This window comes from Geospiza fortis, unplaced genomic scaffold, assembly GCF_000277835.1.
Source record: "Geospiza fortis unplaced genomic scaffold, GeoFor_1.0 scaffold183, whole genome shotgun sequence".
In the NCBI taxonomy this organism is placed as follows: domain Eukaryota; kingdom Metazoa; phylum Chordata; class Aves; order Passeriformes; family Thraupidae; genus Geospiza; species Geospiza fortis.
The window spans coordinates 1,654,515-1,680,483 of NW_005054447.1; the positions used below are offsets into that span (position 1 = coordinate 1,654,515).

Consider the following 25,969-nt stretch of genomic DNA (forward strand, 5'->3'; position numbering starts at 1 on the left):
GGCGCCGGGCCCACGGCTGTGCCCCGGGGCTCCGCACTGCGGCCCGGGCTCACCGGGCACACTGAGCACCTCGAAGGCTCTCTTTGTGCCGGGCCCAGCCGATGGAAAGGAAAAGATCCGGGGCTGATGCCCCGGCTGCCCGCCCGCGCCCGGAGAGCAGAGATACGCGATGGAGGCCCTTTTTTCGGTCCGCTGTTTTGCGAAATGGTGGCGTCTCTTTTATCGGAACAGGGAGATTTTTTGGGTTCCGTGAGACTTGCGGTTTTTTTTAAACTTTTGTTCTTCTAAAGGATAGTTACGAGCGTGTGGGCACAAGGGACTGAGGTTTCATTTGCTACGCTATTGGACAACTTCTCGGCGTTAGTAGTCGGGTCTCATTGGCGTCTCTGGCTACCTTTGTAACTCCTCTGGTTTTTACGAAGTTAATGGGCAAGAGAAATACCTTTTCGAAGATGACTTGAAAGTTACCTAGCAGAAAATCCTAGTATCGCAAACTTTAAAATTTTGCTGGAAGCCAGCACTGACACGCCTTAAAACAGCTGGGGAGTCTGAATTCCTTTTCCACTCTCTTGAAATGCCCTTCAGTGTGCCTTTTTATTCACTGGGGAAACATGCATTTTGTTGTGAAGGCCGAGGTTAGGAAGCAGTAGTCTTCTGGTCTTCCCTTTGTGTTTTCCCAAGATGCAGATGATCAAGGCGAGCCAAAAGATTTTGTTTCGACAGATTTTGGACTAGGGACATTTTGTCTCCCTGGTACCATTGTAAGGAGTCTTTAGCTCTGGTCCATGCTTGCTTTATGTAAGGGGCAGACTTTGTATTGTCTTTCCACAGTTTTGCAACCTTTCTGTTACATACAGAGTCAATATTAAGTCATGTGTATGAAATGTTATCTTCCGAGAACCACATAAGTTGTCGCTGACAGCAGGAAGGTAAGATCACAAGCAGGAAGCTGCATGACCAGCAGTGTTACTGCCTCAGTTCAAGCTCAGTCACTCCGACTCAAAGAGGCAGCTGCTCTCAATTCAGCATAATGGTGTTTCGTCACTCTTCTGAATAGCCTTAAATCAATACCCACTTGAAAACTGGGGGTAAGCTGGTTGAGCTAGCATTTTGGGTTGGAGGAGTGTAAACTGTTGTTTTGGGTTTACATGATCTGTATTTCCCATTCAAACCGAACAGGGCAGTCAGTGTAATGTAAGGGTTTTGTCAGTTCTAACTGGAATGTCCACTCCCTGTGGTAGTCTTGCTTCTTGTCACAAGCTTATGCATAATATTTTTCATGTTTTAGGGCTGGTTGGCTGCATCCTGGAAGTGGGGGAATTTGTGCGGGAATTGAAGAGCCATCAAAGCAATTGATACACTTAATGGTTACTTTATGTGAGGGGATAGGTAGTGGAAGGTTGCTGAAAGTACAACTGTTTGGGAAGTTTTCTTTGGTGTCTAAAGATGTTAGGCAACACTTTCTAGAAAGGCAAAAAGAGTTTGATGCATGCCTTTATAATTACCGCAAAGGAAACAAAAAAGCAAGTACTGTTGTTGCACACTGCCTGGGAAGAAATTTTACTAAAATACAAGAGTACACTGATGTGATTTGCATAGACAAAAATCCACATACTAATTGTTATTGTCTGCTTCTCTTTCAGATTGAAGCAAGTGAATTGTGATATAACTGAACTTCAGTAGAGGGCTTTTTTTAAAAAAAAGTTGTTCCACAGTGCATCAGAGCAAATTACTGCTTTACTTTTGAGTGACTTACAGGTGCTTGCCTGCATTGCAATAAAGGACTCATATATTGAGCAAGACTTATTTATCTCTTCATTTTGGAGAGTCTAATAAACTGTTATTACAGTTTCTGTACTGACTTTCAAAGTTTTGAAGTCTAAAAAGACATCTTTAAAGATAAAAGCATGAGCACGGCCAGAACAGAGAACCCTGTTATAATGGGTCTATCCAGTCAGAATGGGCAGTTGAGAGGCCCTGTAAAACCCAGCGGGGGCCCAGGAGGTGGAGGCACACAAACTCAGCAACAGATGAACCAGCTGAAAAATGCCAACACAATCAATAATGGCACTCAACAGCAAGCACAGAGTATGACCACCGCTATTAAGTAAGTATTTGTATTGGCTGCCGTGAAAGGAATGTTTAAAAGTTGTGTATGGGAAAGCATTCTTGGATTCCCGCTTGGAAAACGCTGTCTTCTGTTGTTTTGTCACGTGGGTGGTTAGAAGTGTCCTGTCATGTACATTATGGAAAAAGCTGTATTTCCATGTGCAGGCTTCTCTCCAACAGTTACTATTGTGAAAATCCAATTTGATGCTGTGCTTTTTTGAGTGTGAGCCACTGTCAGGTGGCCTAGCTTTAGAATCCTGTGTTTTTTGCTTGTTGGAAGTGGTGCAAGAGGGAAGTATAGGAGTGAAAAGGAACTGAACTGATGTTTAAGACTGAGAAGGAAATGCCACCTGGTCTCAGTCTAATTGTTTATGCCTTTCAGTTTGTTGCAGTTCTTTCACGTGGTGAGAAATGCTTTAAAGTCATTTATCTTTTGTCACTGATCTGAAATAGTAATACCTGATCTTCTCATTGTAATGCTCTGGCTTTAATTTATCAAAGGCTGAGCTGAGAGGATACAGTCCCACTGTGATATCCTGCTCCCCATCCAGCTAGTTTTGGAAGTGTGCTGGTTGGAATTTCTAAAAGGTGTAAAATACTTGGACGGTATGGTAATGTGTTGCTTTCCTTTTTTGTGTTTTTTTTTGGTTTTTTTTTCCCCCCCATGGATCCTCCTCCTCCTGAACATCACTGGCTTTTATTTTATTTTGTTAATTATTTGTGAAGGAAGTGCCAACTCTCCTCAGAGAAAGTGTGATGGAACACTGAGGTTCTTAAAATCTGCCTAACCTGCTCCCTCCCCCTCTTTTTTTAAAATGTATTACGTGGTTACTCTAATGAATGTTGTGAATTAAACTCATCACAATTCACACATAACTTCCTGGGGCTGGTGACAAGAAAGACTTTCTCTCCACTCTACAGTGACTTTCAAGAGAGGATGGGTATCTAAATCTCACGGAGAGAAAACGAAGTTTGGTCAACAAGTGGAATGATTGCTTACTAAGTTTTTTCACTAGAAGCGTTTTTTACCTTTTCACCTTAATTAGGGGTTAAGAATGGATCTTCCTTGGGCAAGAGATTTTTTCTTTTAAGTCATGAAATATTGTTGTGTGGGTTTATTATAGTCAGTTTCTGTTATGTGACTAAGTAAGTGCTCAGTTTTATATCTGTTCTGTTGTTTGATTCAGTGCCCTAAAAATGGGACCTGAATCATGACTGAATAAAAATTTCTCAGACTTGTTTGGCAGGCAGGTGATTTTGTCTGTTTACAGTTTTTTGCCTGTTACATCCTGCTTAGCTCAGAGAAGACTTGAGCTCATATGTGTAGGTGCTTTTAGCTTTGAGGAGGTGAAAATATTATATGTTCATCACTATATCTAAGAAAAAAAAGTGCAAAATCAAAATATTCATTATTTAAAAATCTGTTTTCAATTTATTTTGCTATAGACCTGGTGATGACTGGAAGAAGACTTTAAAACTCCCTCCAAAGGATTTGAGAATCAAAACTTCGGTAAGGATGATTGAATTGTAGGAATAAATATTAAATAAAACTTGTGGGAGAGATTGCAGTGGTAAAATACTGTCCTGAGTGAAGGCTAAAAAGTAGTTCAGCTCCTGCTGTTTTAAATGAAGAATTAATTTTTTCTCTCAACTGCTTTTGATTGGCGCTGTTCTTGGAAAGCTCAAAAATGGAGTTCACTGTGGATTTCTTACTTTATTAGTATTATAACATGACACAGGCAGCCTCGGCTTCATGTGAGGCAGATGGGAAGGTGTCACTGTGTACACTCAGGAGTTGTGTTTGGCTCTGAGAAAGCCAGTGTTTCCTTTGCTGCTGTAGGGTGTTGCATGCCTTAATGGGAACTCTTGTGTAGTAATTTGTGGTCTTCCTGTACAGGCAATTTCAGATCAAATTAACAGCTGCAGGTTGTATGACCTGATCTTATGGATGTGCTTATTTTTTTTTATTATTCAGGACGTGACCTCCACAAAAGGAAATGAGTTTGAAGATTACTGTTTGAAACGGGAGTTACTGATGGGAATTTTTGAAATGGGCTGGGAAAAACCATCTCCTATTCAGGTTGTTTTCAAACAGACTACTTGGATGCTGCTTTTAACTTCTGTAAATGTATTGACGTTCTTATGCCTAAATGTCCAGTACTTATGCCATCATTGGGTGAAATTGAAGCTGTGAACGAAAGAACTTGGTGTCCCTTGGGAAAAGCAAGAATTTCTGACCCCCAACTAAATCACTAAGTCAATCCTTGAGTGACTTAGTGATGGGACTGCCTTACACTTTTGAGACATTTAACTTGGATTTTCCTTTTCATGCTGGAGTTGTTAATTTGATAGTTCTCTGTTCAGTAACAGTACTTTCACATAAGTAGTCCCAGAGGTCTGTTCTATACATTTTCCAAAACTGAGTTACCATTGACTATGTACCTTTAATTGTTAAAAATGTGATTATGGCTTTATCACAGTGTTGGCTCTTTTTATTGTAATCTTGTGGAAGAAGAGTTATGAAGATTGTAGGAGAGAGAATAATATCTTAGCAAGTTTACTTCTCTGTACCTCCATCTTTCTTTTGCTTCTAAGACTTGTCCTGTTAAGAACTGTTCATGCGTAAACTTCAGGGGGTGGAAGGTTGAATTATCTTTTAAATGGTCTCTCAAGGTTTATCACTGACACAGCTCTACCACCTTGTCTCTTTAAGGCATGAGAAAACTATGGCTTGCTTTGTTTATAAACAGATTCTAATTATGCCACTTTTCCAAAAGTCTGAGATTTCTTTACATGTTGCTGAAAAAGGTAGTGAAATTAAAAATACATGGGGCCTCTGTTTGGATGGCTGAAGATTTTGAGAAGTATATCACAGGAATATAGAGGCTGGAATCACATGGCCTGAGGTGGTTCTAATGTTCAGATTAAGGGAGGAATCTTTTTCCTTAGGAGGAGTTTGCTAGTGACTGTCACTGTCTCTTCAATTTTTGTTTTCCCAACTTTTCACTTTTTTCGTAATGTGTTAGTATGGGTTTACCTGTGGTACCTGATCCCTTTCTTATGATCAGGCAAGATAAGGACTTTTAGGTGGGAAGTGCTGGGGAATTCTTTACTGATGGGTTTAACTTCTTCCTGTTGTGAGTCTGTCATGCTTGTAGTTGCAGGATAGTAATAATAATAATGGTCATGAAACAGTCAGTTTTCATGTGGTATTGTTAGTGAGGGGAGTCAAATTTGGTCAGCCTCTTCAGTGAAACATGACTTAGGATTAATTGCTCATGCACTTTCTGTCCTTGCATTTCAGGAGGAGAGCATCCCCATTGCTTTATCTGGTAGGGATATCTTGGCTAGAGCAAAAAATGGAACAGGCAAGAGTGGAGCCTACCTCATTCCTTTACTTGAACGGCTAGACTTAAAGAAGGACAATATACAAGGTCAGTTGAGGTGGATCACACTTAGCTGTTGCCAGGTAATGGTGTCAGTCACAACATTAGAGACTTGAATCTAAAACTGGTTAATGAAATTGGGCAGTGTATGTTACCTGCTTGTACTTCCAGAGAAAGCTGATGGGGAGTGATGATGGGGAGGTGTAATTTGCAAAGTCCCACAGTTGTTTTCAAAAGGTTCAAATAGAAGAAGGCTTGTAGACTTTTCTGTCTTGCCCTGGAAAGTGAATGTGGAATAATAAGCAAGCATGCTGGCTGGGATACTTGTGCAATGGGTGCATCAAGGACTGGAGAACCCTTGCATGGAATTTGCCTTGTCAAAAGCAGTTCCTAGGTCTTGTTCAGGAATTCCTAAACTGTGCTTTTCATTGTTTTACATGAAGTCTGTCTTCTCTGAGGATGAGTTTTTAAGATACAGGGTGTTACTAGTAACTCACAGTGATGTTTTTAACTTCTAGCAATGGTGATTGTTCCCACCCGTGAACTAGCCCTGCAGGTCAGTCAAATCTGTATCCAAGTCAGCAAGCACATGGGAGGTGCCAAAGTGATGGCAACAACGGGAGGAACCAATTTGCGAGATGACATAATGAGACTTGATGATACAGGTCAGAGCACTTTAGCTATGCTAAGGTTGCTGTTTCTTTGTGGCTTTTGCAATGGGGTCGTGGAATTTCTGCTTGTTACTATTTGCCTGTTTACAGAACAGACTACAGTGTCTTGTTTGGTGTTCATATAATGTTGTCATTCTCCCAAAGTGTTCATGTGAAACATGGCCATGAATACTGGAAGAAAAGACAGTTTTAATCATCTTAACATTGTGGGTTTTTTTGTTTTTCTCTCTTTTTTTTTCCCTCTCTTTCTCCTGACCTTACAGTGCATGTGGTGATAGCTACCCCTGGGAGAATTCTCGACCTCATCAAGAAAGGAGTAGCAAAAGTTGAGCATGTCCAGATGATAGTATTGGATGAGGCAAGTTGCTTATGTTAAATGTTCTGGGATTTTAACACCAAGTTAAAGGAATGATGTGTCTCAGTGAGTGTCCTTTTGGTGCACGGTAGTGATTTAAACTTGCTTAGAGACATTGTAAGGTCTCCTCCTTTTCTGAGTATTTTTGAGAAACTGTTTTGACAGTAGGAATTTTTTGCATGTAAATCTTCTAAGAAAACAGCCTAGGAAGATTTGCCTTTCTTGTCTTTGCTGATGCTGAAGAATAGAGTAAGTCTATTCTGCAACAAAGGAATGAATTTCATTTGGTTTCTGAGTCAGCTGTGCTTACCATGTATATAAATGTATATAAAATTGATTTATGAACATCTAATAGCATAGAAGCTTCTGAGTGAGAATATAGTACTTTGAAAGCTCTTGGGTGGCTCTGGTAGGTAACTGGTTTTTTTCCTTCCCCCAGATGTGTAGCTACCAAAAGGCTAAAATCTTACGCCATTATTTCAACTTGCTGTTTATTACTTCTGTTGTTACAGGCAGATAAGTTGCTGTCTCAAGATTTTGTTCAAATAATGGAAGACATAATCCTTACGCTACCTAAAAACAGACAGATTTTGCTCTACTCAGCCACTTTTCCTTTGAGTGTGCAGAAGTTCATGGTGAGTGGAGATGTGTCCCTGTAGGTACGATGATGGTGGTGACATTGTGCAGGAAGGGTATGAATGAGTGGTGCATAGCTGTTAGTGTTTGGTATTTTAAATACATCTAAACTTCACAGTTTAATCTAAATCAGCCTAAGTCTAGGACAGAAGTTTGAAAGCAGTTTTTGACGTTCAGTTGCGTTAATGGGAAGCTAGGTGTATGCCTATAAGGTGCTATTTTCCGCTTTGTGTGTTAGTTACATCATCTGTGTGGATTTGCTTGTGGAGGGTGCTCCTGTTTGGCCTGCTTAGTCACCTTGGATATATAAGTAATTGTGAAAATTTACCCACCCTATTTTCAGCATAGCATGAAGAGTGAGTGGCATCCTTGCCTTGGAGGAAGTTAAGTGTGGTGTAGAGTGGGAACTACATACATTGTTTTGCATGTAGATCTGCCTGCTTTATGAATATCTTTATTTTTCAGAATTCCCATTTGCAGAAACCCTATGAGATAAATCTGATGGAGGAGCTGACCTTGAAGGGAGTTACTCAGTACTATGCCTATGTCACTGAGCGTCAGAAAGTGCACTGCCTCAATACACTCTTTTCCAGGGTAAGGAGCAGGGCTGTGTTGGGAACATACCAGAAGCTTTTTCTCTCTTGGGATCATGAATAAGGCTGAGTATTTTAAAGGCAGCCTAATGAAAGTTCTTTGTCAAAATGTGCTATGTATCTAAGGCTAAAAATGCATGCTTCTTGTCCAGCATCTCTGTGTTACAGAACTTTCTTAATTGTTTCCCTTCCTATACAAAAATATATCTGATGTAAATTACCAGCAGCATGCTTGCTTGTGCTTTCTTTCTGCATGGGATTTAGGCGTGGCTGGGATCCTCTGTTAGTAAAATGCTGCATTTATTGAGAACACTGTTTATATGTTCAGCTCCAGATTAACCAGTCGATCATTTTCTGCAACTCCTCTCAACGGGTTGAATTGCTAGCCAAAAAGATCTCCCAGCTGGGCTATTCCTGCTTTTACATCCATGCTAAAATGAGGCAGGTGAGTATGAAGTCTTTTCCACCCCACCTCAGGCTTTACTGAACAGCTGAACTAAGTCTCATGCTTGCTTTTAAATTTGCATGTTCTTCATAAACTGAAACGTGTATTGCTTTGCTATAGCTTTGGTTTTAGATACCCATTGCCAATCTTCCCCCATCCCAGCTCTCTTTCTAGACTTTTCAGTGTATGTGTCCAGTTGGTATTTTACTACTTCATGTCAGGGTAATTAGTCCCAGTGTAAGCACAAACTGCAGCCAGAAGGCACAGTTCTTAGTGCTGCTGCCTTGCTTTGCAGCATGGGGAGCCAGGGTAGAGCACACAGTGTAACTAACTCAGATGAAAACGGGCCTGAATTAAATTACAAAAACCACAGTACGTAGCCCATTGAGTGCCCTCTGTGGCTTTGCAAACAGTAATCTTGCACTGTGACTGCAGGGGAATCCGAGAAGTTGAGGCGATGGATTGGATCAAACCTCTTGGTGAAAGCTGTGGCTAGTGTATGCTAACCATACTCTTGTGGCTGTGGTGTTGCTGGTAAAAAATGCCATTTCAGCTCTGCTGGTGCAGAGGTTTCTGTTAATTGTACAGTAGCTCCTGTACAATACTTCCTCTAGCTTCACACTATTAAAAGATGTCAGAAGGCTGAACTGATGCATGTGGAACAGGCTTAGTTTGAAACATTTTTTTTAAATCTTATATGTAAACTAGTATAGCTTGCTGCTCATGCAACTGACAGGTAGTGCCAATGTTTGCTGGGGCAGATGCAGAGCAATAATTGGGCAGAAACAGAAGTGGTGGTGTTATTGAGAACAGAGAGATACGGACGTGGGTTTCTCGATGTTTGATTTTTGTATGCTTTTGATCAGTCAGTAGATGATTTTTTTGGATAAGTGCAGCTATGTTTTTGAAGAATGCTTCAGCTTGTTTATTCCCTCTCTAAGTTTCACTCAACAGTGATATTCCTTAATCTTAGTGTAGCCCAAAGTGAGGTGTTTGTGAGGAGAGAGTCTTCACAGAAAACTGACTCATCCCACCTCTAATTCTGTTAAAGGAAAGGAAAATTACTACCAGGAAAAGGAAAGTTACTACCAGCTTCAGTTTTTGAGGGAGCGGGTCAAACATTTGAAATTTGGCAAGGGGGGGCTGGAGAAAGAGAACAGTCAAAATATCAGTTTAACTTTCTTGATATGATTTCAAGTGATTTTAACTTTAGATAGTCCTTTTCTGAGATGGTTTTGATGCCACCATAGGAGGTTTTAAAACACAGTAAGTTAATTGCCTTTGTTGAGAAATGGGATCAAGACTCTCTAGAGTTAGTTCTTTAGAATATATGGTAAGAAGTGGTAAAAAATTTGTACTGGCATCTTGTTTCAACTCAGCTGTTCTCTAACGACAAGGGGGAGAAATGTACGCTATTGAAGTTGGGTGTTAGTTACTGGAATATACCTAAAAGTAACAGGGGGTTTTGGTTTTTTGTTTCTTTTTGTTTATATGTATGTATTTCCAGGAGCACCGCAATCGTGTATTCCATGATTTCCGAAATGGCTTGTGCCGCAATCTCGTTTGCACTGGTGAGAGTTCCTAAACATTTTCCTGTTTCTAAAGTTTGTGATAGAAAGTGCATTATCCCAGTATTGTAGATCAGTTAGCTGTAATAAACCAAAACAAGATGTTTTAGTAAGACGTCTCTTTGTCAAGCCTGCATGTTAGCAGGGTGCAGCACTCCTTTAGGCATGAGGAGTTTTGTGTTTTGTGAAGGTGCAGCTTGCCAACAAATAATTTTACTGCAATAGTGTTTTGTTTTTATTTTCACGTGTGAGGGTTCCCTGAGTTGTTGGGTCGTAAACTGTATGATATATCAGTACAGCTGTGACTATGGTCATGTGAAGTTTTGCTGATTCTTTTAAGTGTTTATAGCTCACTTTTTCTAAATTCTTCTGTAGTTTTGACTGGCCTGTGTATGATCTGAGTTCTTTGTTGTATGGTCTGTTTATGGCAATACCGGGCAGTGTCTGCTATCACTACATATGTCAGCGCCATCTTAACAAAAATCGCTAGAAGCAGAATAGAAGTAGTTGAGGTGATGGAATGTAGTTCAGGTCTGAAGTCTGTTGTGACACTGGCAGTGCACAATTCTGTGTGAAGAGATGCTTGAGAAGAACTGCTCTGAAATAGTGCAATGTGGAAAAAATAGCTTTGTGGTTATTTTTTCTGTGTAGATGTGCAGATCTGGTGGTTTTCGTTTTTCTTCTTACATTATTCATATTTACAAGGTATACAGAGCAAGAGGAAGCTGTAACAGGATTGTATGTAAACTGCCTTTGATACAAGGAAAGCTTATATTTGGAAGCTAGCGCAAAGCAATGTTAATCACTGTTAATCTGTACACCCTAAATACTGTCAGCGTTTGAGCTCATTGAAATTAACTTTCTTTGTGATCTGGATTGTCTTTCAGATCTGTTTACCCGAGGTATTGATATCCAGGCTGTGAATGTGGTGATAAATTTTGATTTCCCAAAGCTGGCAGAAACTTATCTTCATCGCATTGGCAGATCAGGTGAGAGGAAAAACGTGTTTTAGCTACAACTTTGCTGATGACTGTGATGCTTTTTAACCTTGAATTGGCTTTTGGTTTTTTATTACTATATTTGAGAATTACCTTAGGTAGCTTTGATTTTTCTGACAAATTTATTTTTGCGTATCGTTTCAGATGACTATCCTCACTGAGGATATTATCTGAATAAAGGGCTGTTCTCTTGAAACTGGCCTGAACAATCTAATGGGGAAAAAAAAGAGGCATATCTTGCTTTCATCTCAGGAGACTTACTATTGCCCCTGTTTGCAGTTTGGGAAAATTCTGTACTAAAATCTCAGCTTCAGAGTGTCTCAAGCCTACAGATGTATGTGTCTGTCTTCTGCATATGTTTTGAGATATGTTTCTACTGTCTGGGAATCAGCAGAACAGGCCCTGAAGAAAGGCAAAAAACAAAGGAACTTGATGTAGTTGAACTTTATATTCAGGCTTGTTCAAGAGCTCTGGAAGACTTTTTGATGGTGATTATCCTAGAGCTTTGGTCAGAGCATTTTGAACCTCCTGAGTTTTACTACTACAGCACTACAAAACTCCTTACCAAAAACTGATGTGAAAGGTGTAGAGACCTGTGGCTGGATTGTTTTTAACATCACAGAATGATACTAACTTCACCGTCTGCAGACTTTTTTTCTGTCAGCCCCTATGTTAACTCAGTTCAGTTTAGGCATGTGTTTTTGTTTTTTTGTCAAGGTCGCTTTGGTCATCTTGGCCTGGCCATCAACTTAATCACCTATGATGATCGATTCAACCTGAAAAGTATTGAGGAGCAGTTGGGAACTGAAATTAAACCCATACCAAGCAACATCGACAAGAGCTTGTATGTGGCAGAATACCACAGTGAACCTGTAGAAGATGAGAAACAGTAAACATGCAGGTATGTAAGTGCCTTGCTGAATAGTGATGTGTTGAATGACAGGAATGTTGTTGATGTGTCGGTGTTACCTCAGGGGAAGAGAGAAACTGATGGGATGAAAAAGCTCTGAATGTGAAAACGAGGGTTTGAAATAGAATGTCAATGCAAGGAATTCCATGGATGTGCTGAAGGTGGGAGGGGAGGGACGAGTATTTTTTTAGTTGTTTTGATTGAAATGCTAACCATGTGCTAAGGAGAAGGGGGAGTGGGGAATAGTTGATGGAGTACTAGTAGCCTAATGAACTCTTCCTGTATTGCTAAGCTGAAATGAGAAATTGGTGAGGGGCAGAGAGAAAAGTAGTCCTCAAAAAGGTGAGGAGATAAAATGGATAGCTGTGAGAACAGAGCATCAACCAAAGAGTAAGCACCTCACCAGCCAGAAGGACCAGGTTCAAGCAAAAGATGCTGCCTCTTTTGTATCCTTTGGTTCATAGAATTCTTGGAAGTGAACAAAGGAGTGAAGCTGTAATTCATCTTTGCTGCCACTTGAGGTCGTCTACGTAGTTTCAATAGAAAATGAAGTTTCACTGTTGGAGACTCATCTAAGTGCTCCCTCTCTGATCATTGTCTCAGGAAAAGCTGCTAAGTCCTTTTATAGGAAGATGACTTGCCCTGGACTGCAGTCAAGCTAAATTGGCTGCAGGATGATGATCTGACCTGAGTGAAGATGTCATGCAAGATCCATCACCATACAGTTTGGGCTGAAAATCATTCTTATGTGTACTCTCTCAGAGGTCAGGAATTAGAAAGACAATACCAGTGAAGCTGCTGAAATTATTTTCAGATGACCAAAGATAAAAAAGTGGCTATAGAAGCAGACTGCTTGATAGCATTAAAATGAACCTATGGTTTCTTCTTTGAAGTCATCCAAGGATAGCCCTAGATAGTCATACCAAGCTGACTTGAAAGCTTCTGCTTTGATGATTGAACCTTCTCCATGTCTGTAAATAAATAGAATACAAAACAGGTAATGAATTTGGAACCGACTCTTGGATGGTAACAGTTAATGAATGGGGAACAGCTTCCCAAGGGGAATGCTGGGACCTTGCCCAGGAGCAGTTTGCTGCTTCCTAAAATACAAGAAATTAGGAGGTAGTCATGTTCCATAGGTACAGAAGGGCTTTAGCAGCACCTCTTTCTACAAAGCTGAAATTGGTATTGAGCTGTTCAATATGCCCTTTGCCTTTTGAGAGCTGTTGCATAGTTACTGTATGTGATTCATCACTTTGTGTTCTGGTTTTGTATAGAACCAATTTAACTGAGGGTGTTGTGGTTGTTTGTTTTATTGGGTTTTTTTCTGCCTTTTTTTCTGGTTTGTTTGTTTGTTTGTGGGGTTTCTTTGGTTGTTTTGTTTTGTGGGTTTTTTTTTTTTTTTGCTTGGTTGGTTGGTTTTGGGGGGTTGTTTTGTTTGTTTGGTTTGATTTTGGTGCTTTTGTTGTTGTTTTGTTTCATTTTTTTTTTTTTAGGCTTTGATTACACATGCCAGAAGGTGAAGCCCTATGATCCAGATCTGTGACACATCGTTTCTTTGGGGATACCCTTCTCTTTGTGGGTTTTTCTTCATCTTTTCATTTTGGAACTATGAAGACTAAAAGAGCTCGGCCTTTTTTTCTCTTTAAATTTGGCAGCAAGGAAGAAAGAAGATAAAAGGAGGAATGTCTTTTTGTTTTTCCACTTGTTTGCACTGTGTGCTGATTGAACATTAGTTGCACTAACTGCTGGTTTTAAATTTTGTTTTCTTTGGGCGGGAGGGTCAGCAAGGGAAGAAGAGAAACCCTGAAAAGAGAAGAATCTTGATGAATACGAGCTTGTCTGCTATTTCAAATTCTTTAACCATTGACTGAGTGCATTTCAACTTCTCCCTGGTTACTCATCTGTTTTTTAAGCTAAAGAGCTTCTTACTTATTCGTGCAAAGTGCCTTATGCTATGAGACCATTCAGAATATCACCTTTCCAACACAGCCCAAGGAATCGACATCTGTTTTTGGTTTCAGGTCAAAGTTCCCCTCTCTTCCCCTTCTCCTCCTTCCCATGTAGTCAAACCCAGGGCTGGGAGGTGAAATGTATTGGTTATTGGTAATACTCCTTTTTTTTTTTTTCAACTTTTAAATTTTTTTTTAATTTTTTTTTTATTGGAGGAGTTGATATGCATCTGCAGTTCACTCAAACTGTAAATATCTGTATTTAAAATGAAACCAACCTAAAATCTGGGCTGATTACGTGCAGCATCATAGCTCCAGAAGGAAAGAGTAGCCTGTGATCCTTTGCAGGAGCCATAAGAAAAGCCCTGTGCTCTAGCAGAACACTAAAGACTGGTTTCCATGAGTCTTCATTAGTAGTTCCAGCACTTGATAGGTAGACTTGTTTCAGAGCCATGGCCCTCTTTCTTCTGGTGCAGTGTGTCCCATAGAAAATCAGATGTGTATATTGTACAAACTTTGTAAATATGATTTTTTTTTCTGTTTGGGTTCATATATAACTTTTTCTTTTATGATGAAGGTTGCTGAGGTTAAAGGGATTAAGACTGATTATGGGAGCAGCTAAAGATGAGAGGGGCTCAGTTTTCTGCAACACTAAACAATGAGATGTTCTCTGACCTCTGTGAACTGCAGGCCACCACAAGTGTTCCTTGTCAGGGTGGATTTACTCTGGTGCTAGCAACAGTCCTGTACTGCTCGTATGGAAGAGATCACTTGTGGGGCTCCAAGACCTCCAAATCCATAGCTCAGCCTTTTGGGAGATGCTCTTTGATTTTCCCCTTTAGAAACTTCAGGAACTTGACAAGCTCTGAAGGAGTCCATGACCTGTGTTCCACCATGGTGTGAGGGAAATCCAGTGGGTGTCGCTGAGCAGTATACGCGTAAGGTGTGGATTTGGGTTTGAGACACCATAAAAAAACCAGTTTGCGTGCATAAACTGACAGCTCTGGAGCTTTGTGGAATTGATTCACTTCCTGCATTGCTGCGTTTTCTGCCCAGAGTGGCCTCTGTGCAGAACTGTGAGCAGGTAAGGGCAAACCCCCGTTAATGTCAGAAGCTGCAGGAAGCTGCTTGCCAACTACTCTTGTTTGCCATGAGTTGCTGTCTGTCATTTTACATTGTATATTGCTGAAAAGTGCTTTCTGGTCAAGTAGTGTTGCTTTAAATTGTGCCCCTCCCAACATGCTTGATGTTTGGCCTGATCTACAGGCAAAAGGAGTGGGACAAATCAAAAAATTACTCTTTTTAAAATCCCTTTTAGCCTGTTAACCACCACTGTCAGGAGGCACCTGGGTGAATGCAATCCCTTTTGCTCAGTCATTTATTGCATATACAAATGCTGCACTCACACCATGCTTGCTTACCTTTGAGGCAGGATTTAATTGTCTTAATTTCTCCCCATTTTGACCCTTTTTTTGAATTGGAGTAAAATAGTTTGGAATCGCAAGGTGGACTAGCCATTCCTTTCCCTGATGATCATAAATAGAAGCCAGGTGCCTCCTGACAACAACTTTACAAGATTGAAAGGTTTTTGTGTTCGGGATGTTTTTCTTTTTGTCAGCAGTGACTCCATAATTGTAGCAAATGCTGCACTAGAATACAAACTCAAGAGCTTGGTCTCTGTGAGCCACATAGCTTATATCTGACTGGCAGGTACTAAATGTAAACAGTTTTGGGGTGCTTTTTGGGGGTGGGGGGTGGGAGCTTCTGGGTGGTAACTTTGACCAAAAGTAAAATCTTGCTCCTGTACTGCAGCCAGCTTATGATTTTCCAGACAGAAGAGGGATCATTTTAATGCAACAAAGACATGAAAATGTAAATAAATTTTGTATCTCATCAGGGCATGCACATGTAACAAGAACAGGATAGCGATGTCAAGTCGGGTGTGTGTGCTCTGCATGGATTTGTGGTAGGTTAGCCTGGTGCCATGCATTGATGGTCCCTCTTGAAGCACAGAACTATTGAAAGTATTACTTTAAAATTGACCTCTCCTTGAGGAATGGCACTTACCTAAACTATCGGGGGCACCATTTTTAGGTGGCTTCTTGTCAAGGAAGAAGCAGCCTATTTTTGGTGCTAGTAGGCTATCTCAGACAGATGCGATCTTGCAAATGGAAAGATGCTCCAGAAGACTAGGATAATCCTAGTTTTGATTTTTTTTTTTGTTTTGTTTTTATTTTGTGTGTGTGGGGTGTTTTTTTTTTCTTCCCCTTTTTGTTTGTTTGGGGCTTTTGTTTGTTTTCGATTATTTTGGTTTGGGGTTTTCTTGGTTGTTTTGTTCCCTACCAAAGAGTAAGGAGTGTGTATAAATCTTGGCTTCCTGAGATTTCTTGTGAGCTCCAGTTTTTGCTGGTTATCAGCTTTTACAGATACATTAGTCAGAACCTTCAGTGATGAGCCTTAGGTCAAATACTTCCTCTGGCAAAGTTGATGAGAATGAGGACCTGATGTGTTCTGCATTCCTTTGTTGTTGGAAGTCTGAAAATGTCACTCTGAGTCTCTGAAATGGAGTTTCACAACTGGATGAGGTGGCTGTGAAGAAGGAATCTTCAGCCACTTGAGAGAACTTATAGGCCAGTCTCTGGGTGTCCGCTGTCAGGTGGGCATTGTAGCGGCTGGAGGCCTGTTCCCAAAGGGGGGGGGGGGGGTGTGTTGGTCTCAAATACATGTTTCAATTTCCAGAATGAGATGGGAGCATCTTTCCTTGCCCTCTGTGACTGTTTTTGTGGGTAAGAACAGGGAAGCTCAACATGAATTCATGTTGTGTTACATGGTGGTATCAAATCATCTCATTCTGATCTTCTGTTTATTTTTATTTGGGATGGGGGGGAGGGTGTCTGCTCCAAGGATTTAAAAATGCTTCAAACACTTTTTTCTTTACAAATGACTGATAGGACACAAACCTGAGCAGATGGCTGTCTTGCCTCAGTTTCTGTAAGAGAGGTTACAGAGCTGTCATGCCACATCTCTTGAGCTGCTGTTGTGGTGGTTCTTGCCCTGATGCTGAACTTCATAATGCTGCTGGGGCTGCTGGTCATTACTTCTGAGAACAAAGTGAATTTTGTTCCCAGAGACTCTAGCAGTACAGCTACCATGGTAGTGGTTGGGCAGCTGTAGTCCCTGCAGGGAGTTTTCTGCTTGCTGTGAACTTCTGGTCCATCTTTTTTGAATCACAGTTTATCTTTGTAATCAAACCAGGTCTCTGGACCAAAGAGCATGCATCTGAACTTCACAAGAAGGCTTTGGCAGATTATCCTGTAGGCTTTGCTCAGTTCATCGCTGCATTGCTAAAATGCCTCTGCGTGGAAGCATTGTTAAATTCTGCTGTAGACAAGTTAGGGAGGAGTGGAGGGGGGGGTGGGGGGAGGGGAGCAGGGATGTCTTTATTAAGATACAGCCTTGCTGTATTTTAACCAGTAATTTTGGGGAAGGGGTGTCAGGAGAAAAAAATAGTCACTGTTCCCCTTATTGAAAGAAACTGGAACTTTTATTTCAAGAAAAAAAAAATTTGCAATTCAAGTGGAGTGTCATAATCCAGTAGACCCTAGACAAGGGGTTGCTATTCTAACTGTAAACCAGCAAACAATATGGTCTAGTCCTTCAAAACAGTCAAGGGAGGGAGGGGAAAATTGGCTTTCTGTTAAATTGGCAATTGGCAAACTCCAGTGGAGCTCAGATTTTGTTGAGAATGAGTTTTCTCTGGCTTTGTATGTGTTGCAGCACTGACTTGTGAAGAGCTTCATGAGTTGTGAGTGCAAAAAAGATGAATGGAAAAATCCTGATTTTGTTAATTAAACTCAATAAAAGCTCCCTGGAACTCCATTTGTTCTGTTTTTTTTTCATTTAACTCTGCTGAGTGAAAAACATGCTGGTGTCCTTATAGACACTCATGGTCTGCCTTGGATGCAACAACCTTTGGAGAGAAGCCTCAAGAAAAGGAGGCTTACAATAAAATGAGCTATGTCCATGAGAGGACATCCTTTTTCTGCACAGACCCTCCGCATGGCAGCTGTTTTTTCCGGGGTTGAATGCTCCACAGTCTTGTTTCCTCAAGACTAGAAGACTCTGCATGGCATCTGGTTGCAGTACCAAGTTAGCTGCTTCTTTGACAATGAGAATTTCTGCAAGGGGCCAGAGGAGCACTGCAGATCCTGCTGGGGCTGTGTCCTCATGTCTTTCATCGAGTCATCCTGACTTCTGCCTTGCTAGCTGTTTGTGCTGCAGAAGACATTGTGTGTGCTGTGGTTCTGGTGGTTGGAGAGTCTTTTAAAGATGCTTTAAAAATCACCAGCAAAGGAGTTGGCAAAAGCAGGTTTAATGTAAAAGTGAAAGCAGGGCATAGTTCAGTGGCAAGGTTCACTCTGCTGTGGCCTAGATGGTTAAAGCACACAGGGTAAAAGCAGGCTACACCCAATCTAAAACCAAAATCAACCCAAAATTATCGACATGGATGCTGGGGGAGAAGGGCCAAAAGAGTAAGGATAGGAATGGATAAGTGGAGTCACAGGATTCAGAGTCAACCCCCCTGCTCAGCTAGGCCCTGGACTTCACCAGTGGTTTATGCATAAAGGTTTACCAGCAAACCTAACAGCACTTAATTGATAGCTTAAGTTAAACAATTTAACAAAAGATTCATATGGAATTTACCATAATGGTAACTAAGTACTTCAGATTGCAAACAAGGTCCCACTTTGAGCAGTGCCTGGGGCACTGGACCAGTAAAAATGTACAGTTGCAATGAAATGAAATATTGTGTAAGTACATAAATGCTGAATGTGTTCTGATTTGCTGGGGTTGCATTGAAACTAACTTATGCATGTATTCAAAGGTATAGCTTTATTTTTAATATATTTACTGTATTGCTTTTGTGAAGCCAAGAAGTTTAATCTGTGACAACACAGATAATTAATCATATTGCTGAGCTCACAGCAAATATCCAGATTTCATTAGTTCTTATCCACATGTAAAGGTCGAGCCTTTTTGTATATACTATTAATTGTATATACAATTATTTTGCCCGTTGGAGAGAGGCAAATTAAAAAGATTATATATTCTATACTGTAGTGCAAAAATATTACTGTAAAATGACTCATTTAAGGTTGGTGACACCGTTCTGAGTTGTAAATTCCTAGCAGGCTCTGGGATTTTTTTCCAGTATGTACGTTCAAAATTGAGTTTTTAAATGTCTAGGCCGGGCAGCTGCCCCGTCCGCGCGTGCGCCGCCGGAGGGGCGGAGACTCAGGTCACGTGAGGGGCGGGCGCGCGGGGTCGGCCGCAACATGGCTGCCTACCTGCAGTGGCGCCGGTTCGTCTTTTTTGACAGAGAGACGGTGAGGGAGCCCTCGGGGCCGGATGGAGCCGGTGCGAAGCCTTTCGCGCTGCCCCCAGGCATCGCGGTCTGCGACTCGGGCCGGGGAAGCCTCGTGTTCGGAGATATCCTGTGCGGGGCCGGGCGCTGTGGCCTGCGCGGCGCTCGGTCGAGCCGAGGCTGCGTGGCAGGCGAGTCCTGGGCGCTGTCTAGCGCGGGCCGGAGGGTGCTCCGGCCTTAGGAATGCGGCAGCTTTCCCCTGTCTGCTGTGCTTTGTTTAAACAAAAACCCCAAAGCGCCGCTGGATGTGTTGGTGCTCCGGGGTTGCTCTGCGGAAGTATTTGCTGTAACTCTACCAGGAGTCCGCAAAAAGCATGCAGATTCTTGTACGATTGGAGGTGTGGGGCTTTCTTTTTTTTTTTTTTTTTTTTGGTCCCCTTATGTGCCTTAACTGTGATCTAAATATGGAAGGTCAGATTTGGTTTTTGCCTCGCTCCCTTCAACTCAGCAGTTTCCAAGCTTACAAGCTAAGGGTGACACATCTGTACCAGCTGAAGCAGCACAGTATCCTGGTTTCTATTGGTGAGGATGAAGAGGGTATAAATCCTTTGGTAAGTTAAATGACAGAGAGAGGAAAACGCATTTGTAATACAGTTCTTTCTTAAAGACTATTGTGATCATCTCAGTTGCCCTTTCTTACTCTAAGTAGCTTCTTTGTTCTGGGTCCTATAACATTTTGATGCCAGGTCATGGCCTACTAATACCCTATGTTTTGCTTATGCCAGATCATCGTTGTTTGTAGGTGAAAGTCTGGAACCTGGAGAAACGAGATGGTGGTAATCCTCTTTGCACACGAATTTTTCCAGCAATACCAGGTAACAAGCCCACGGTTGTATCCTGCTTAACTGTCCACGAGAATCTTAATTTCATGGCTATCGGTAAGTAAAACTGAACTATTATAGCTTAGGAAAAATATTACAGTCCTTACTGAGAGGTAAGGAACATGAATAGATAATACCAAAACCACCATAGAAGATCCTGATGATCTTTTTTCTCACTCCATTGTTATATTATCCTCACAGAGATACTGTGTATGTTGTGCTACCCTAGAGCTCAAGAGGTAAATGCGTAAATTTACCCTAAGTGTATATTTTAAACTCATAACTTTGATACTTAGAAGCATGTATTTTTAGTTGATGTCCTCTTTTCCCTGCCAGTTGGTAAGGCTACGTATTTATTGAACTTAGTACTAAATTTAGCTTCTGTTGGTACAGGAAAAAATGCAAGTTTTGTGATACCTAATGTTACAGAGATACTTTTTCAAGCTTGTTATACAAACCTTTTTTTCAAAGAAAAAAAGCAAATTTCCCTTTTTGGATTTGACCGTTCCTTGGTAATGTTTCTTGCTTAACTTTTCTGACAGAATAAGAGCAGTAATGTTGTGAGATTACAAGTGCTCTCAGCTGACTTGGTCCCTACACTGAAATCAAAAAAGCTTTCCCTGTGTGTACGGTGGCTTTCAACCCTGGAACAACTTACAAGACTGGGGCTGTTGGCAAGCTATGAAAACTGTGTGTTTTACTTTCGAAAAATCTCCCTCTGGTCTTTTTTACAGTGTGTAGTATGTTTTGAATAAGCAAGGGACTTGAAATTATAGTTATAGTTGCAGTATGGGAAGGCCATTTGTAAAACAAAATACAGACAAACAAAATTAATCTGCATGTGAAGTTTGTGTGTGGAAAGCAAGTTAACCCTTGCTGATCAGTGCTATCCTATGTGCAGTGGTGTGGTAGCTCTGAACTGTAACTGGAGCAATGGGAAGTGATTTGGCAAAGACTGACTTGACATGAGAACCTGTGGCAATTCCATTGCTTTATACCATGCTAGTGAGCATGGTGTTGTTGCTGACTGGAGCTTCCCTAACTTATGCTGGATAAAATTTCAGGTGTGTTGTATAAGTAATAGTTTAGTCTGTCTGCTTCACCAGGTTTTGCGGATGGGAGTGTTGTACTTACTAAAGGAGACATCACTCGAGATCGGCATAGTAAGACCCAGATCCTACATGAAGGCAGTTACCCCGTTACTGGCCTTGCTTTTCGACAGTCTGGCAAAACAACACATCTATTTGTGGTGACCACAGAGAACATCCAGGTGAGAAGCTAGTGGAAAAAATGTGACTCTGACTTGCAAATTCTCTTGGTTTCAGAGTCTAGTTCAGAGTGCTCCCCAAATCCTCGAGTTTCCTCTGTAGTCTTATATGCTTTCAGTGAAAGACTATCCTCACCTGGAGCTGGACACTCATGGTTGTGGATTGCGCTGTTCATCTCTCAGTGACCCCTCCCAGGATCTCCAGTTCATTGTGGCAGGAAATGAATGTGTGTACCTTTACCAACCAGACGAACGTGGCCCCTGCTTTGCCTTCGAGGGACAGAAGCTGATTGTTCACTGGTATCGGGGGTACCTCATCATTGTCTCCAAGGACCGAAAGACTTCCCCAAAGTAGGGCTCCTTGAAACAGATGAGTTCTTTTTGCTCATGCAGCTTCATGCTTTTTCTCCTTCTCCTTCTTCCCTGTGAAGCTTTGCTCTTGGGGGCAGATTGCTGCTCTGTTGTTGAGGTTCATCCCGACCCATATATTGATTAACTTCCATTATGAGAATAGCACAGTTAAATGCGCTGAATGAGGGGGATTTTTTTCAGTCCTATGAATTTCTCAGTGTAACAGGATGCTGGAATTTGTGTATAAATACATGGTGGTTTCCCTCAGGATCCACTTACTTTAATTGCCTGAATGCTCTGTTTGTCTTGCTTTCTATACATCCCTAGTTTGAAAAGGTATCAAGATTTCAAGTTGTGTTCTTCTTGTTTTCTAAAACTTTATTCTGCTCTCCAGGTCAGAATTTGCTGGGAATGAGGCACAGAATTCAGACAAACAAGTCCTGAATATCTATGACTTGTGCAACAAATTCATTGCATACAGCTCAATCTTTGATGACATAGTGGATGTCTTGGCAGAGTGGGGATCTCTCTATGTACTGACCAGAGATGGGAAGATCCATGTACTGCAGGAGAAGGATACACAAACCAAACTTGAGGCATGTAAATTTGTTTTCTTATTAGTCTCTGCCTTATGTCTGTAAGATTGTACTGGCTCTGTAGACTGAAAAATGGAACCATTCAGGTAAGTGAATTACATAACAAGTGACTGAATAGCTTTTTGGTATGGCCAGTGTTGTAAGACAATTGGTATGTAAAGGCCCAAGTGCACGTATGCACTAAGATGAAGAAACAACTTGTTTTCCAGATGTGTTTGAACTTGTTTTGTGCGGTGGTATTTCTCTCATACTGCTCTTACCATGTATTTAACAGATGCTGTTCAGAAAGAACTTATTTGAAATGGCCATTAACCTGGCCAAGAGCCACCACTTGGACAGTGATGGTTTGTCAGAGATTTTCCGTCAGTATGGTGATCATCTCTATAACAAGGGAAACCATGATGGAGCCATCCAGCAGTATATCCGGTAGGTGGGGGTCCTTCAGAGTTGTGATGTTGTAGTACAGGTAGGAGCATCATAGGCCTTGATTTCTGTTTCAGCACAGGAATTAAAACAGTCCAAAACAAAAAAAAGTACTCCTTGAGGTGAAAATTCTACCCCTACAGAGAAAGATGTCAGTGAGACTAAAAGTCGTTGAACAAGTTGCTTGAAAATCTCTTTGTACATCTTAGGATAAAGTTCTTCCCTTTGATCATATTTTAACATGAATAATGTAGGCCCACTGGGATGGAGTGGGGCCTGGTGACATCATTATAAAGAAGGCATCACTCTGTGCAAGACAGATGATGGAATTTGGCCATGTTTGGCAGTCTTCTTGGAAAGTACTCAAACAGTTCAATGCCAGTTTTAAAATATCTTGGGTTTTTTAAAACTAGAACTCAGAGCAGCCTTGTTTTGGGGCTTACTGAAAACCTAATGTTCAATTTTTAAAATGCCACAAAGTGGTAAATTATTGTGGAGCTGATGCTCCGGAGTCCCTGACATCCAGTGAGAATCAGCACGTCTTTTTACCTTGACTTGCTTTAACTGTCACAGTAACTGTGACTAAACTGCTCTATGTTTAGAGCATGAGCATTTAAAGCTGACTTTAAGTTAGCAGTAAAGCTGACTGAAATGAAGGAAAATGTAGCTTTTGTTCCAGTTTGTTGTGCTCAGAGCCTAATCTGTCTTCTCACTGCTACCTTTAAGGGAAGATTAACTCCTTGTATGCTGTCATGGTTGTCCCGATCAAGGCCTTTGTATCAGTGTGTGTACAGTTGGATGGTCTTACACCATAACTAGTTGTTGCTTCTGATGCATAGCTGAGTAGTCCCAAGAGGGTTAGTACCTGCTGAAGTTAAGGCTTCTCTGTGTTCTGTTGTTAATTTCTCCATTTATTTTGATTTCATGAGTATACAATATCTTGTAACTCTTCCCCTCACAGAACTATAGGGAAGCTAGAACCATCTTATGTTATTCGGAAATTCCTGGATGCTCAGCGTATCCACAACCTTACTGCTTATCTACAGATGCTCCATCTGCAGTCCCTGGCCAATGCAGACCACACTACACTTCTGCTGAATTGCTATACCAAACTCAAAGACAGCTCCAAACTGGAAGAGTTCATTAAGGTATTGGGTAGACATGGAATCATGCTACATTTTTATGTCATTGTAATAATGAAAAAGGGATTGTGGTGAAATTGTAAATTCCCTCCTCTATGACTGTTAAGAGAGAGAATTATGAATTTACCACTCAGTACCCTGGTCTTTGCTCCTTTATTTCCAAGCTCTTTCTTACTTTCTCAGTTTGGTTGGTTTGCCATCTGGGTCTGGAGTGTGCTTGCTTCTGCCAGTGCAACTGGCAATCAAATGAGAAGTGGTTAGATTCCTTCCTTTCTGCACGGGTGATTTTTCTCTTGCATGAGAGGTACAATCTCTTGCATGATTGTCCCTGCTCATGTTTTCCTCCTCTGACATAAATGATTACTGCTTCTGGACTGTTAGAATTTTTCTGAGAGACCATCTCTTTGCTTTTGTTCTTGGAGACGAGTGAGAGTGAGGTCCACTTTGATGTGGAAACGGCTATCAAGGTACTTCGCCAAGCTGGCTACTACTCCCATGCCGTGTACCTGGCAGAGAAGCATGAGCATCATGAATGGTACCTCAAAATCCAGTTAGAGGACATCAAGGTGAGGAGACATAACTGCACATGTGTTCTTACTGGGGAGAATACCAATTCCCTAGCCTCCTCTTTAGTGAGAATATAATTTCACTGACCTCTTTGCTGAGGATAGCATGCTGATGAGAACAGCAGCAAGAATACTTGTTGCTGTTGGTGTGTTGCCTTTCTGCTTTTGGCTTGTGTGTTAGACTAGATGGGGAAATCAGAAGATCTTGTTTTCTTTCTGATGTGGCTTTTTACAGTGCCCTTTAAGAGGAGCGCTGTAAGAAGAGTGCTTAGTTGGGGATTCATCTAAATGTTTCCCCCAGGCTGTATCCAGTCTTTCTCCCTGAGGAGGAAAATGAGCAGGAATAGTGAACTAGGTGATAATTCAGAGCAAATGGTATTTGTGGCATACTCACAGCATGTCTTCAATGCTTTCTGTCCTAAGCTCAAAGTAGAGAGCAGAGGCTAGTGTCCTGTGATTGTTTTGTTGTCTGTCTTCACAGAACTACCAAGAGGCTTTGCACTACATTGGAAAACTGCCCTTTGAACAGGCAGAGAGTAACATGAAGCGATATGGTAAAATCCTGATGCACCATGTCCCTAATGAGACCACTGAATTGCTGAAGATCCTTTGCACTGATTACCGTCCCTCGGGAGGTAATGAAGGCCCTGGGATGCTAGAAGGAAAAAAGGTAGGGCTTGTGTTGACTGAAAGTTGTTGCTCTCCAGTAGTAACTTTGCAGTGAGTGCTTCTGCATACCTTGTGTTGCCATCCTGATGTTTTAGGTATAATGGGATTTATAACTTAATAAACTCTGCTCAGATGAGACCCCACCTGGAATACTGTGTCTAGCTCTGGAACCTTTAGCACAGATGAGACATGGACCTTTTGGAGTGGGTCCAGAGGAGGGCTATAAAAATGATCAGAGGGATGGAACACACCTGCTCTGAAGAAAGGCTGAGTGAGCTGGGGTTGCCCAGTCTGGATAAGGGAAGGCTTCAGGGAGACCTCATTGCAGCCTTTCAGTACTCAATTTATAGGAAAGATGAGGACAAACTTTTTTACAGGGCCTGTTGTGATGCTACAAGAGGTAATAATTTTAAAGTAAAAGAGAACAGATTTAGACTAGATAGTAGGAAGGAACTTTTTATAAAGAGGTTGGTGAAACAGGTTGCCCAGAGAATTGGTAGATGGCCCCATCCCTGGAAACACTCATGTCAGGTTGGATGTGGACCTGAGCAACCTGGTGAAATGGAAGATGTCTCAGCTCTTTGCAGGGGTATGGGACTAGATGAGCTTTAAAGTTCCCTTTTCACCGAGACTATTCAATGATTCCATGAGAAGCCCTGTTCTGATGTACTGGTAGTCCTAGAGGCAGGGGACCTCTTAAAGTTATTGCTCAGGATTGATCCTTGATGTTGTCAGCATCCTGTATTGTACTGTATCTGTCCTGTCTGAGACTCTGGAAACAAACATTCCTCATGGAAGGAAGGAAGCACTAGTGTGGCTTAGATTGATGTGGGTGGGTGCTTGTCTTTTTCTGACTGTTTTACAGGCTAATTCAGAGGAGTTCATCCCAGTCTTTGCAAACAATTCCCGAGAACTGAAAGCTTTTCTGGAGCACATGACTGAGGTGCAGGCTGACTCTCCACAGGGTGTCTATGACACTTTGCTGGAACTTCAACTGCAGAACTGGGCACATGAACAAGATGAGCAGGTTTGAGCTCCCTCCAGCATTGTGTTTTGAGGGGAAAGATTTGGTGTCTGTGAGTCATA

General features: G+C 41.4%; 2 protein-coding genes across 2 annotated transcripts in view; both read left to right on the forward strand.

The window, feature by feature from the left end:
* Window positions 1-17,502, forward strand: part of DDX6 (DEAD-box helicase 6) — a 17,855-nt gene extending 353 nt beyond the window's left edge. The window contains exons 2-14 of the mRNA XM_005427538.3: window positions 1,644-2,107; window positions 3,556-3,619; window positions 4,085-4,189; window positions 5,414-5,543; window positions 6,014-6,160; window positions 6,430-6,524; window positions 7,034-7,156; window positions 7,623-7,751; window positions 8,079-8,195; window positions 9,703-9,766; window positions 10,651-10,752; window positions 11,479-11,662; window positions 13,168-17,502. Coding sequence (XP_005427595.1) covers window positions 1,908-2,107; window positions 3,556-3,619; window positions 4,085-4,189; window positions 5,414-5,543; window positions 6,014-6,160; window positions 6,430-6,524; window positions 7,034-7,156; window positions 7,623-7,751; window positions 8,079-8,195; window positions 9,703-9,766; window positions 10,651-10,752; window positions 11,479-11,654 — 1,452 coding nt within the window. The 5' untranslated portion in view covers window positions 1,644-1,907 and the 3' untranslated portion in view covers window positions 11,655-11,662; window positions 13,168-17,502. The remainder of the gene's footprint in view (window positions 1-1,643; window positions 2,108-3,555; window positions 3,620-4,084; window positions 4,190-5,413; window positions 5,544-6,013; window positions 6,161-6,429; window positions 6,525-7,033; window positions 7,157-7,622; window positions 7,752-8,078; window positions 8,196-9,702; window positions 9,767-10,650; window positions 10,753-11,478; window positions 11,663-13,167) is intronic.
* A 1,457-nt stretch (window positions 17,503-18,959) lies between these two features.
* VPS11 (VPS11 core subunit of CORVET and HOPS complexes) overlaps window positions 18,960-25,969 on the forward strand; it is a 10,134-nt gene continuing 3,124 nt past the window's right edge. Inside the window, exons 1-11 of the mRNA XM_005427540.1 lie at window positions 18,960-19,113; window positions 19,451-19,599; window positions 19,791-19,926; window positions 20,976-21,139; window positions 21,240-21,487; window positions 21,882-22,083; window positions 22,358-22,509; window positions 23,468-23,654; window positions 24,071-24,214; window positions 24,696-24,884; window positions 25,749-25,910. Of these exons, the coding sequence (XP_005427597.1) occupies window positions 18,960-19,113; window positions 19,451-19,599; window positions 19,791-19,926; window positions 20,976-21,139; window positions 21,240-21,487; window positions 21,882-22,083; window positions 22,358-22,509; window positions 23,468-23,654; window positions 24,071-24,214; window positions 24,696-24,884; window positions 25,749-25,910 (1,887 nt within the window). The remainder of the gene's footprint in view (window positions 19,114-19,450; window positions 19,600-19,790; window positions 19,927-20,975; window positions 21,140-21,239; window positions 21,488-21,881; window positions 22,084-22,357; window positions 22,510-23,467; window positions 23,655-24,070; window positions 24,215-24,695; window positions 24,885-25,748; window positions 25,911-25,969) is intronic.